Source organism: Semicossyphus pulcher, unplaced genomic scaffold (assembly GCF_022749685.1).
Source record: "Semicossyphus pulcher isolate SPU_LCO1_2020_fin unplaced genomic scaffold, fSemPul1.0.p SCAF_9, whole genome shotgun sequence".
In the NCBI taxonomy this organism is placed as follows: Eukaryota; Metazoa; Chordata; class Actinopteri; order Labriformes; family Labridae; genus Semicossyphus; species Semicossyphus pulcher.
Window position 1 is genome coordinate 10,994,738 of NW_027211770.1, and position 12,308 is coordinate 11,007,045.

At 41.2% G+C, this 12,308-nt stretch overlaps 2 protein-coding genes across 3 annotated transcripts; both read right to left on the bottom strand.

Moving 5' to 3' along the window:
* Nucleotides 1–775: 775 nt before the first annotated feature.
* On the bottom strand, nt 776–3,070 carry lratd2b (LRAT domain containing 2b). Its single transcript, XM_069656479.1, has 2 exons — nt 2,916–3,070; nt 776–2,625 (listed from the first exon to the last, which is right to left on the bottom strand). The coding sequence occupies exon 2, from the start codon at nt 2,435–2,437 to the stop codon at nt 1,607–1,609; it is 831 nt and encodes a 276-aa protein (XP_069512580.1). The 5' UTR covers nt 2,438–2,625; nt 2,916–3,070; the 3' UTR covers nt 776–1,606.
* A 3,567-nt stretch (nt 3,071–6,637) lies between these two features.
* nsmce2 (NSE2 (MMS21) homolog, SMC5-SMC6 complex SUMO ligase) lies at nt 6,638–12,200 on the bottom strand. Of its 2 annotated transcripts, none has more exons than XM_069656822.1 (6): nt 11,842–12,200; nt 11,001–11,113; nt 10,581–10,734; nt 8,306–8,397; nt 7,983–8,089; nt 6,638–7,064 (listed from the first exon to the last, which is right to left on the bottom strand). In XM_069656822.1, exons 1-6 carry the CDS (start codon nt 11,954–11,956, stop codon nt 6,953–6,955), a joined length of 693 nt encoding a protein of 230 aa, XP_069512923.1. In that variant the 5' UTR covers nt 11,957–12,200; the 3' UTR covers nt 6,638–6,952. The 2 variants fall into 2 exon arrangements, with proteins under 2 accessions (XP_069512923.1, XP_069512922.1); XM_069656821.1 differs by having other exon boundaries at nt 10,581–10,743.
* Between the last annotated feature and the right edge of the window lie 108 nt (nt 12,201–12,308).

Here is a 12,308-nt window from a genome sequence, read left to right on the forward strand (position 1 = left end):
CTGGGCTTGTTTGACATTAAACACTGCCATTTAATCTGATATATTATTTACTTTTATGCTCTGCTTCTCCATCACAATTCCTTCTCCCCCATATATTCATGTATTACTATTTCTTCTACTGTATCTTAAATGAGACTAAATGTAAATGAGTTTTGGCTGAGCTCAAACTAAGCCTGTTTGTTGGCGCGCACAAACAAATCTGCACCTTTGCCCAATATTTAATGAACGCTGTGATTCCAACTCCTTTTAGGAGGGAAAGCCAAATATGGGCGAAGAACATTTAACGCCTGCGGCTAAAACTTTCAAAAATGACTTATCTTCAGTCGGCAGAGGTGTAAACAAAGCAAAACGTCCAGCTCGGCTCGAACAAAACTTAACACACGCAAACAAAGCTGATGTTTAAGTAGTTTCAGGGAGCTGCTGCTGCTCTGAGGCAAATGTTTAGATCAAAACTGGCAGCACTGACAGCTTTTACTGTAGGGCAGCCGGCGCTCTTCACAGCACAACAACAAACAAAAGGCAGGGATCTTAGGAGCTGAACAGGTAGGTAACACATGCCTCCTCCAGGGTGTCGACTGGGATTGTGATGGTGGTGGTGTAGCTGCTTTCAAATAGTCTGTGCAGTGCAAACAAAGCTGCCATTTATGGAGAATATGGAATAGCCTCTTCTACCGTTCCCATTGAGATTGTTTTTTGAAATGGCTGATTGCACCACCATCCCCATAAATCTTTTTAAAGGTCACCCACAATCCTTCACTGAAAAGAGAAAATAAACTTTCCTGTTCAAATATATATTTATTTCCGTATTCCTTCATACAAACATCTTTTTTTTCTCAGAAAAATAAACTGTTAAGACGAGTGAATCAATACAAGTGCACAGTGATCAGTGTGCACAATAGTCACAGAGTGGGTAAAGCTGTGTGATGATTGGATAAAAAGCAACAGAAGGGAATCCTCAAGGTTGACACACAGTAACAAAAGCACACAGTCCTGTCTCTTCCACTCTATTGATCTCCAACAACACCTGAGTTGTGCAGAAGCAAGCACTTTCAGCACGCTTGTCAGGTAGAGGAACTTTGGAGAGGTTTGGCTCCTGTGTGCAAAGACTCATTGGATTAGAAAGATAATTATGGGCAATTAAATTCTGACTTCATTCCCAAATGATTAGTCTGCAGGTGCAGCTCCGATTGCAAATGTATCCATCAAAACAAGTCACTTAAGTCTTGGGTTGAGAGCGTAAAATCTCATTTTTCTAAGCAGGAGAGGGGAAATGTTCTAGTTTTACTTGTTTGAGATGCAAATTAACTTGAGAGAATTTAGTTTTGACCCTTGTGATCTGCTTTGCAAACACACTTGAGCAGTGTCAACACAGATGTCAGGGCTTTTCCTCTCATTTTTGGAGAGAAAAGAGGATCTCTAAGATTCATTTAAACTCCCTCTGAAGATACACTTTTGTTTGCAGAGTGGTACATGCACCCGAGCCCGCAGACAGAGCTCTTATTGGTTGAGTGGAGAGATAAATGCTCCCTCAGCAGCAACACACGTGCTTTGTCTCTAAGCATGAAAAGTGTGCATTTAAATCCGCACCGGATGACCAAAGCAGCCATTAACATTTAAGAAAATGCTCATCTTTGATTTCATGTGTTGCGTTCAGGTGGTTCGCAAGCTCCTCCATGACAGCATCTTTGCCAATCTGATCGTTCCTCCTCTTTTCCATGATCACGTCCTCCAGGCTCTGAAACTCCAGGACGTGACTCTTCTTCTCTGAAAAGAGCATTTTCAACCTGTACGGCTGCTTTCCTATCCTTATCTCCCCTCCGATTTTAAACTCCCGTTTGCCAAAACGGCACCAGGCGGCGAAGCACTCAGAGTTCCTCCAGTACAGCTCTCTGTCCCTCGAGCCCACATGGTCCAGGGCGTTACGCACGATCACCTCCGGCGGGAGCGCACGGTACCTGTAGAGGCCGTTCACTATCCGGCCTTTTTTACCCTGGCTCACATCGGTGAGGAAGTTGTTCTTTATCTCAGCCCTGTGCAAGTGAACCACCTGGAAGTCCCCGACGTAAACAGCCCAGTGTGGGTACTGTCCAGTGGCCAAAAACTCCAGCACGTCTCCGGGTCTGCAGTTGTTCAGGAGACTCTCCGCAGAGTGAGTCGCGTCTCCGGTGTTCCTCTCGTAGACGCACTCCTCTCGGTAGTAAACCGCACACTCCAGCTCGTCCTGGGGGTCAAAGGGCTTTTCTTCGTGGTTTACCGCGTGATTTTCAGATGAAAAGTGGTCCATATGCTCGTCCTGGTCGTCATCGCCGTCGTCGTTGGAGAAAATGTAAGAGACGCCGATTCGCGGTCCGTCGTCGTCCGGATCGAACCCATTTGGGTCCGACGTTGGCACCTCTGCGTAATTCAAATGCGTTAGTTTCTCCACCTGGTTCCCCATAAAGGTGAAAGGTGGATGAAGGGTGAGAAAGCCGAGCACAGAAACAGGATCCACCTGTTCTTGGCGCACTCAGGAGGAGAGACGGAGGGAGGTGAAGTGTCTTAACTAAATCCAAAGCGGTGAAGACGGGCACCAATAATCCATGTCCAGCTGTATATATCCTCCAGACGAACTCCAAATGCGTACACCTGTACGGAAATAAACAAAACAGCAGCTTAAACATCAATTTCAGAGCGGAGGAGAAGCATATCTGCAAGTCAAACTCTGATGCGTAGTTTACATTCCTAACAGGTGTGACCCGTCGCACCTGTTGGTCTCAACGAGACTCACCAATATAACTACAGCTATTTCTACTTTGTATGACACGTCAGTTCTACAGGATGTCACCTGCACTGCTGCTCACATGTTGGTCTTTCTGAGTAGTTAATCTTGTTCAAACAGGTCTACAGTAAACTCTGTGGCCAGCAGACAGACTCACCTGCAGCTCAGCTTCTGACAGACAGACAGACAGACAGCAGCTCTCCCTCTCTGTCTCTCTCTCTCTGTCCTGATGTCACATCGGTAAAACAAACAGGATGACAGTCCGCAGCAGCTCCTTCCTGTACCGCAGGCTGCTGCTTTGCTCTGCTCTACAGACTGTCTGTACTATGAACCACCGTGTTTGTTGCAGCGAAACTCACCCAGGATCAGAGACTGCTGGGAGGTGTTGTCATTTAAAGCGACAGTACGCCTCGTTTACATATTCCGTCTCCACTTTACTTTAAGTGGAATGAAATCTACAAACTATGAGGGATGTTTCTACTACTGTGTGATTTGAATGAGGGATTATTTAGGTGGGTATATAGTAAAATACTTTGATTAATGTAATATAGTTTAATACTTTTAACATGGTCAGTATCAGGGGCAGATCCAGAGGGGTAGCCTGCTTGGGCCCCCCTTGAAATCTGATTGGCCACCCAAGGTGCTACCCCAAACTATGATTGCCTATTTGCCTTGTCAGAGGCGGGGCTTATGTTAAAATAAACTATTTGGGCGGTGTTGCAACAGCCTGCCAACAGCTTTCTTTGCATTTCAATGTGGCACATTTCCTTTTGTTAGTACTTTAAATTGTGACTCTGGACAAAAGTCTTTCTTTTTGAGTCTTGAAAGAATTAAGTTTAGAAGATTTGTATGTTGCCACTCTGTTGTGTTACCTTTTAAAGCTTAAAAATGTGCACAGGAATATAACATCTTTTAGATACTTTAAAGATATAATCTCAAAGTTCTCAGTTTCGTTCTCTTCGGCGGCACCTAATGGCAATAAAAAAGGCAAATGCGGGCGCATTGCTCCAGATAACCAGACGTCCACGGCTGGCTCTGGTTGTAACTCCTCTGGTCCTCGCGGACGGTCTCTTTCCTGTTTGCTTCATCTGAGCGTCGAATTTCTTTCTTTTTCTTTGGATTTTCACTTATTTTTGAAATTGTATCTGTAGTCATCGATCTTTTCTTTGTTTGTTCAGCCATAGTAGATTACTGTTTACTCGCAACACTTGCAGAGACCAGAGAAGCAGCCGCTTAGCTCCGCCTACCCTCTCTGGCAGACCAACCACAGCTGGGTGACAGAAAACGCGTCACTAACTGGGCGCTGCTTGTGATTTTTTCTGCGAAAGTCGCCACAGACACCCAGTCTGTAATAATACTATATACTGCAAATGCAAAGGCTTTCATCAGTGGGCCATAGGCTCAATCACCATTGTGTTACCTCATTCTGCCATAGATAGTGACTTAACAGACATTTATTTAAATGAAAATCTTCAAGTCAGTATTCAAAGTAGAAACGATTCATGGAGATAGAAAGGGTTAATAATAATATAACACAGACTTCATGCCACCCCTACATAAGTCAGTGCCCCAGTTGGGCCAAAACAATCTGGATCCGCCCCTGGTCAGTATACTATGGGCCTATTAAAAAACATTGTATTTAATATAATATCCTATAAGACAGCCCTGGGGAAAAAATGATAACCACATAATAAACACATCAAAGCTTTCCTGAACAGACAAACGTGAAATGCTGCGGTCTAGAGAACTTCTGTCCTTTGTAACAAACACTGGAAATTTGTTTATAGACAATAAAAATGTGTTAAATCCTGACTTTAGTTTACTTTACAGCAGGCGCATGTACACAGTGGTCAGTAAACAAGTCAGCTATTTCACAAGTTCCTGGTCAGAAAGTTGTGAGCTGTGATGAAATCAGATTATATAATGAAATCTCTTAGGCATTTTACAACACACTGCATGTACAGGGACTCATGATGTAATTTGTGGATAAGAGCCAACAGTAAAGACTAAATACTATTAACAGTAGTTTCCTTCATTTGTTCCAACACAAATCACACTACTATAGATTTATTTATGTGCTTGGACCACTGAACATACTTATGTCTCACTGTTTATTATTGTAAACAGCCAGACATAACTTAATATAGACAAATCCAAACTAACTTCATATATAAATAAAATAAAAGGTTGTTTCATTATATTGACTTTGAGCTGGATTTTGCCTCCAAACCCCGTCAGCTGTAAAGATGTACACATCACTTTTTCCATCTGGGATATGAAAACAGTCAAATGCATAAAATGTGATGTGTGTGAAACACAACAGTTAAAAAACAACAGACATTTTGACTCTGAATCAAAGAAAAGCAAAGGTGTTACTGATAACATTTACAATGGCAGCGTTGTTAATGTTATCTTTGTATTCAAATGTCACAGTGAGCCTTTAATGTGTTGATTAGGCAGCATTCACAATACCAGGACCTAAATATGATTTTAGCCATGACTCATTTTACTATCGCGCTGTTGTTAAATTATCGTTTGTCTGTGCACTATTCTACAAAGGTAAAGGAGATAATGTGGGCAACCTCAGACAAACAAAGTTTCCTTAACAGCTCTTTGTAAGTGTGTCAGAAGGACAAAGAACCAGCCTCTTGTTTTAATCAGAGTCAAACTGTTTGGATTTGGCCCTGAAAAGCAGAGAGGGAAAAGCACGACACCCGGATCAAATCAGAATTCTGGAGTACCAGTCTCATCCGTGCCTCTCCCTCTCCTCCAGCTCTGGCAGCCGCCCGGCCAGGACTCCGGCGCCAGGAAGTGAGACTGTTTTCTCTTCCAGCCAAAAGGTAAAATCCTCCTCCTTGGACAAGCCAGATACCGAGGCTTACATCGTCTCAGGCAGCCATTACACCTTCTTCCTGGAGCTTTCGAACAGATGAATGTGAATTCCAGATCAAACATAACCAGAAGAAAGCAAACATCCACAGGGAATTGATTGGGTGTTTTTTTTTCTGTGTGTCTGTACAATACTGAGATTGAATTTCTGAGGATATTTACAGCTCGGCTTCCTCCAAAGGAACCGTTTAATGGTTGTGATATGGTGAACACGGTGCTGAGGCCTGTTTGTGTGCGCTTCCCACAAATTGAACTGTTGTTGTGAAATTACCTGTGACTTAACATGTTGTGCGGTAAACAAGATTAGATTCGCAGAGTGGTAATTCAGAATGAAGCGGAGTGGAGAGAAATGAATGAGTCAACATTAGCTTGATCATCTGTCGCCACTTAATATCTTCATCAGGAAATGCTCTTAGTGCTGCGTGACGCACCGTTCGGAGGGAAAGGGCAATTAGAGATTTTTAAAAATGCCTGATGCAAGGTTATTAAAAGATTAGCGTCACCTAATTTCATCTGAACACAGCCTTTGTTTGTTTCTCTTCGGAACAAAGACCCCTCACAGCAGGCGAGAGCAGGCAGGAAGGGAGAGATTTAATCACATAAGAAGTGCATTCCGCCGATGTTAAAGAATGTTTGTTTATGGCTCATTCACATAACGTGTTTTTAAGGCTTTTAGTGTCTCTAAATATCCTGCGAAACTTTCTTAGTTTAAAAAGGAGGCTCACAAATCAAAGATTTTAACATTAACAGTATTTATCTTGGCTGTCTAATCGTTGAATTTACAGCTGCAAGTAGTGGTCACAATTCTACTCATGATGGCATTTGGCATAATGGCATAATTGAAGCTGAGAATTTATATTCCAGACATGCAAAGTTGATTTCCTCTGCTCTGGCTCTGCAGACTGCAGACACTGCCCTCTTGTGCTTCAGTCAACTAACTGCATCATGTAGACTGGGACTAGATGACAAATGATTTACCAACCCTCATAATTACTTTCAAAACTGATTGTTTTATTAATTATATTTATGGAAAGATCTGTATCTTTTATTTACATTCAAGTGTAAAAAACATCTAAGTGAAATACAAAGAAGTCATCGCTTTTTAAATTCCTGTTTGACCTGGCAGAGCTTTCCTGAGTGGAAGTCTCTAAATAAAAAATGGTTAACAAAAAGGTTAACAATTTCAGCCCTTATGAACAAAAAATGTCTCTAAATCCTTCCGACAATATATTTTTGGTTAATGTACAAATAATAACCGAGGTATGGCTTCATGGTGAATTATTCTGCAAGTAGATTTATAGAGCACTACGTCGAGTTGTTCTGTCTCTTTTGGCTCTGGATCTTTCTCCTCAGCATCTGGTCAGGAATCAGATCTGATTGTTTCACATCCGAGTTCCCACAGCCAACCACAGGACAGCTGGAGGACAGAGACAGAGAGGGACACCTTTAAATCGTATACAAACCAATGACTGTATTTAAAGATGGATGATGTGCCTCCATCTGCTCTCATTGTACAACATTGAAGCCAAAGTAGCCCCATGACGGGTACTGCCATCTTGCGATAGTGATGTCATTCGGAGCCAGAGTTGCGCAGTAAAGATCGGCAGGTGGAGCCTCCGTAGCCACTTCCGCTAACCAAAACACACACTTAACTTTTTTTAAAGCATCAAATAACTAATTAAAACGAAACAAAAAAAATGAACACTTGGACTTAAATCAGCATGATAAGAACTAACTATAATGACAGAAACCATGTTTGAGAAACATTTATTTTGCGTGTATTTTGATTTTATAGTTTGACTCATGTCCCATCTGTTAACATGGAGGAGGCGGGCTTTATGACCTATACTGCAGCCAGTTAGCAGGGGGCGATAGAGATGTTTTGGCTTCACTTATAGGGAGCTGTCACGTCATCCATCTTTTTATACAGTCTATGATACAAACATACAAATATTACCTATTAATTGTCACATATGTAAGGGTGAGTTAAAAATATCTCGTTAGGGAACGAGGATAACAAATTGTGACTGCAAACACGGCATCAGTTCTGCGCCCAATCATGATATGAAAAGCCCACTCGAGTACTGCTGCTATTATCATGCATGTAAAGTGTGCACAGTGACCACAGCCAGGAAACAAGACAAAAGGCAAGTTTCTTTGACAGCAACATAAACTGACAGGGATTTAAATCAGTGTTCCTCTAGGAGCAGCCATGTGTAATTTCATTCCAACATCAAAGCAGTATGATAAGGAAAATGTGAATCAAGGCTGACTGCTGGTGGAGTTATTTACTGCTGAAAATCATGTTCTTTAAAGTCGTCCAAGATTGTCTTACCGGCATTTCTTCTTCTGGTTGTGTCTTGCTTTGATCAGACCCAGTATGGCTCCTTCATCATAGTGGTGGTTACATTTCTTATTCTTCACCGGGTTCTTCATTTCCACCTTGAATACAGACACACAGCGGTGTGTTATATAATGAAACACAATTTGGTTGGTAATATATCAAATCAAAGTGGGTTTCTTTGCTTTGCTGGGACCTAAACTAATTTGCTGAGATGTTATTAGATGAAAATGTTTTGAAGCAAGAGAAATGATTAAATGTGACAGCATGAATTGCTGTAAAGATAAATGAGCCATCAGCAGGCTGGAGTGGTGTACCTGTGTGAGTGGGCAGGTGAAGTTGACTTGGCTCTGTGTAACAACGAGGTCCTCGTCCAGCTCCTCCACGTTCTCCTCTGACTCTCTGATGGCTGAAAACACAACAAACAAACCATAGTGAGCCTCCAAATGTACAATCACAGTAATAAACTGTGGGCTGGATTGATGACAAGAGATTACCCAGCAGGAAAGTTTACTATAATCACACTGCAACCATTGTCCTCAGAGAATAGCTTAAATGCAGTTATCAAGTATAACGTTGTACTTCTGTGTTCCAGTTTGTCAAACCATATAAATGTTTGCAATCTTGCAAATTGATATCATTTCACTGCTTCCCGATTGATCCACAAAATCACACGCTTAGTCAATCTGAATTTCCTCCCTGAGGATAAATAAAGTATTATCTTGTCTTAAATCTAGATTGGCATGGGGCCATACTTCACAGTAAAACAACATATTATGTTACATTATGTTCACACATGGCATAACCCATTGGTGTCTGTTAGACACTTCCTAGCATATCAGTATTACATGATATGTTCCTGAAGGCGTGCCGTTATGTAAGCTTGTAAGCAGGTTGAGCGCTGATGTAATGTATTTATCAGTACCATGTGCAGTATCAGGAGCAATATAATCTGTTCATTGTGTACAATTACATTCTATATCAATCACTATGTTTAAATTCATAAACTTGTCTGCGTTACTGCGTTATAACTATTAATACTACTGTCAATTTAACTGAAACCATAACTTCCTGCCTACTTCTGTAAATAACTATTGTAATATTGTCTTTCTATCAGGCACCGTCTCTTTTGCATTAACCCAACCACTTTATATTTTGACTGATATTTGAGCTGTTTTGTTGCATTTCTCTCATTTGTACTGTATTTTTGGAGCTTTCTAGCACTTTAATTTCCTTCAGCATTAATAAAGTTCTATCTTATATCATCTGTCAGATAATGTTACCTGATGGTTTATCAAATATGTTATTTAGCCTTGAAACACGGCCTAATGTCCCTCTGGATTTTCACAATAAAATGTCTTTTTTGTTGCTGATAATTAAAACAATCGGTCAGATTCTTTTTATATATGCCTATATGTTTTGCAACATGAAATACAGCTGAACTACATTATTGCAGCTTTTGATATTCCACCCTAGACATGAGGTCTGAGGAAAACAGCCACCAGGTGAACATGGTGATTATAAACTCAGAACGTATCTTACATGTTATTAATTGTTAAAAAATATATTATTTTTATAACCCCAAAAACAGACACTGTCCATGTAACGTTGAGTACTAAGTATTCAATATGTTTTGCAAATGTTGCTACCATTACTACTACACAAACTGACAGCCACATAAATTCATAGTATCACACACAACCTTAAGATATTACACAGCTACACAGACATATAACACAACCACCAACACCTAAAGCAGTCTCTCCTTTGTCAGCCCACGCATTCACAATAACTACTGTTGTTGTCCCAGTGCAGCAGCGGCTGCTATTGAATAGTCAGAGATCATCCTGAGCTAAAGGTATTAAAAATACTCTATATAATGCTTTCTTAAACTCCTTCAGGAGATGATGCAATGCAGTGGCCATTGGTGCAGCCTCACATTTATTTCTAAACTCTATGGGAACCTAATTATGATGCGCAGACAATAAGAACTGCAGGGTGACCACTAAACATTATTATTCAACAGTAAACAAAGGGAGTAGTGTCTTTAAAAGTAAGCTAATCATCCTGGAAAAATAACACATACCCAACAAACTGTGATGCACTGTGTTTCTATCAGAACCAGCATCAATTTTTTCATCAGTTTGAACTACAGTAGCTCTTCACAGGCCAGCTTTCGCTCCCTGAGTGCATCAGTGAGCCTTGACCCTTGACCCTGTCGCTGGTTCACTGGTTTTCTGTCCTTGGACCCCTTTGGTAGGTCCTGACCACTGCACACCGGTAACACCCCACAAGAGCTGCAGCTCTGGAGATGCTCTGACCCAGTCGTCTAGCCATCACAATTTAGCCCTTGTCAAAGTCGCTCACATCCTTATTTACGCTTGCCAATTTTTCTTGCTTCCTACACATCAACTTGGAGGACAAAATGTTCACTTGCTGCATAACATATCCCACCCACTGACAGGTGCCATTGTAACAAGTTAATCAATGTTATTCACTTCACCTGCAGTGGTCTTTGTGTTATGGCTGATTGGTGTAAGTCGTAAACACGTTGCATTGAGTCTAGCAGTGAATACAATCTGAAAACCTTACCTTGGCTTGCAGAGTTTTTCATGGTTTCCTTGAAGGCCACTACTTTCTGATGATTCTGCAGCTCATCATCCGAGAGCCGGGCGATTCTCTCTGTGAACTGCTCCTTCACTTTGGCTGACAGGCTGAACATGGACTCTGGCTGCTGTGTAGTAACCTGCGGAAACTAAAGTAGGTTAGGACATTTCCTTGACTTGACATTTCAAACTAGCGCCTTAAAGTTAAGGCTTGCCACTTCAGAAAAATTTGAGCAGCAAAGCAGGAGCAGCTGTGGGTGTCAAGAGCGACCTTCAGAGGAGCCAATCCTCTATATGTATTTTGTACATCTCAGTCCTCATCCCAGTAATGCAACTTGAGGCTGACCTGTTCATTAAGTAGAGGGGGAAGGATGCTTTTTACTTGAGTGAAAAAGGTAGCTCTAACCTCTGCTGTTACTTGTTGCACAACGTCCACAAAGTAGTTAATCTCTCTGTCCAGCTTCGCACATTCAAGAATCATGGCCTCCATCTCTGCGATTCCGGGGTGCACCGCTTCATCTGCAACATAACAGCAGCACACAGTGAGGAACTCTATATACAGCACTAGAGGGGTTCCAAGGGTTTGTACAGAGCTAGGGAAAAAAAGCTTTCTCCTACTTTGCTGCCTGGACTTGGAACAATCTGCAGAGTAAATTACATCTTGAAAATCTAGTCCCCCTGGAACAATTTAAAGCCACGTTAAAAGTCCATGTTTCTGAAAAATGTAACTGCTTCATTTGAGCCGGTCTTAGTCCTTTTCTTGTGTATTTGATGATTGTATTTCTTGTTTGTTATTCTTTTATCTTTATTGGAACTGTAACTCGTATGCTGTCTTGGTCAGGTCTCCCTCGGAAAAGAGATTTTCATCTTAAGGGACTTCCTGGTAAAAAAAAAAAAAGGTCTTATCAAATAAAAAATAAACTAGACTTTTGTTTGTTAATGAGTAGAAGTAGGTTCTCTATAACACGTAGGTAGTAACTATAAGTATGAAGTAGCATAAAGTGGAAAAAGATCAAGTTCCTTTCCTCAAAATGTTCTCTTACTGTCCTTTAAATACAGTTATTTAGAGGGTTTTCATTACTGTAGATACTTGCAGATACACCATCAAAAATACGGTTTCTTGGAACATTCCTCGGTATTATGTTGCGTTTGACACACAGAATAAACCATACAGAGACTTGAAAAGGACCGGGAAGGCTAGTGAAGGTGACAAGCATACAAACAGTTTGTAACAATATAATATTTACTCTGAGTTTCAGCAAGGTCCATAGCTACATCCGTCACTATGTCCATTCCCGTCCCGATGTCTGCTTGACATGACTTCAGGCTCGATAAAGTTCCGTGAACGGCGCTAAGAGACATTATGATGGGTGTCTTTTATCCGGTGGGACCTAAAACACCACAAACATGAACTAATGGTGAGCTAACTTACGTTACGTTAGCCCACCTTGCTAACGAGCCCTATTTCTGATCTGCTTAGCTTAGCCAGCTAACTGACGAACTGTTGTATGAACGTTAAGTAGCAATGTGTCGATCTTTATCAATAATGTTACGATAGGTAACATTAAAATGAATCTAACAACCAAATGTTACACACATTACAGGTAAGCACGCAAATCACCCGCGTAAATATAACCAAAAATTGGCTTGAGTCTGACTTCCGGGTTTGTTTGTTTTTCAAAGTAAAAGCCTTAACCAAAAGAAGTGAATTGAA

What these genes read in the sequence shown, in the direction of transcription:
- lratd2b (XM_069656479.1), bottom strand. Translation starts at nt 2,437, where the DNA reads ATGGGGAACCAGGTGGAGAAACTAACGCATTTGAATTACGCAGAGGTG.
- nsmce2 (XM_069656821.1), bottom strand. Translation starts at nt 11,956, where the DNA reads ATGTCTCTTAGCGCCGTTCACGGAACTTTATCGAGCCTGAAGTCATGT. An exon ending in TGCAACAAGTAACAGCAGAG is followed by an intron (nt 10,744 to 11,000) that starts GTTAGAGCTACC and finishes AACCTACTTTAG; the next exon opens with TTTCCGCAGGTTACTACACA. An exon ending in GAAAAACTCTGCAAGCCAAG is followed by an intron (nt 8,398 to 10,580) that starts GTAAGGTTTTCA and finishes TTGTGTTTTCAG; the next exon opens with CCATCAGAGAGTCAGAGGAG.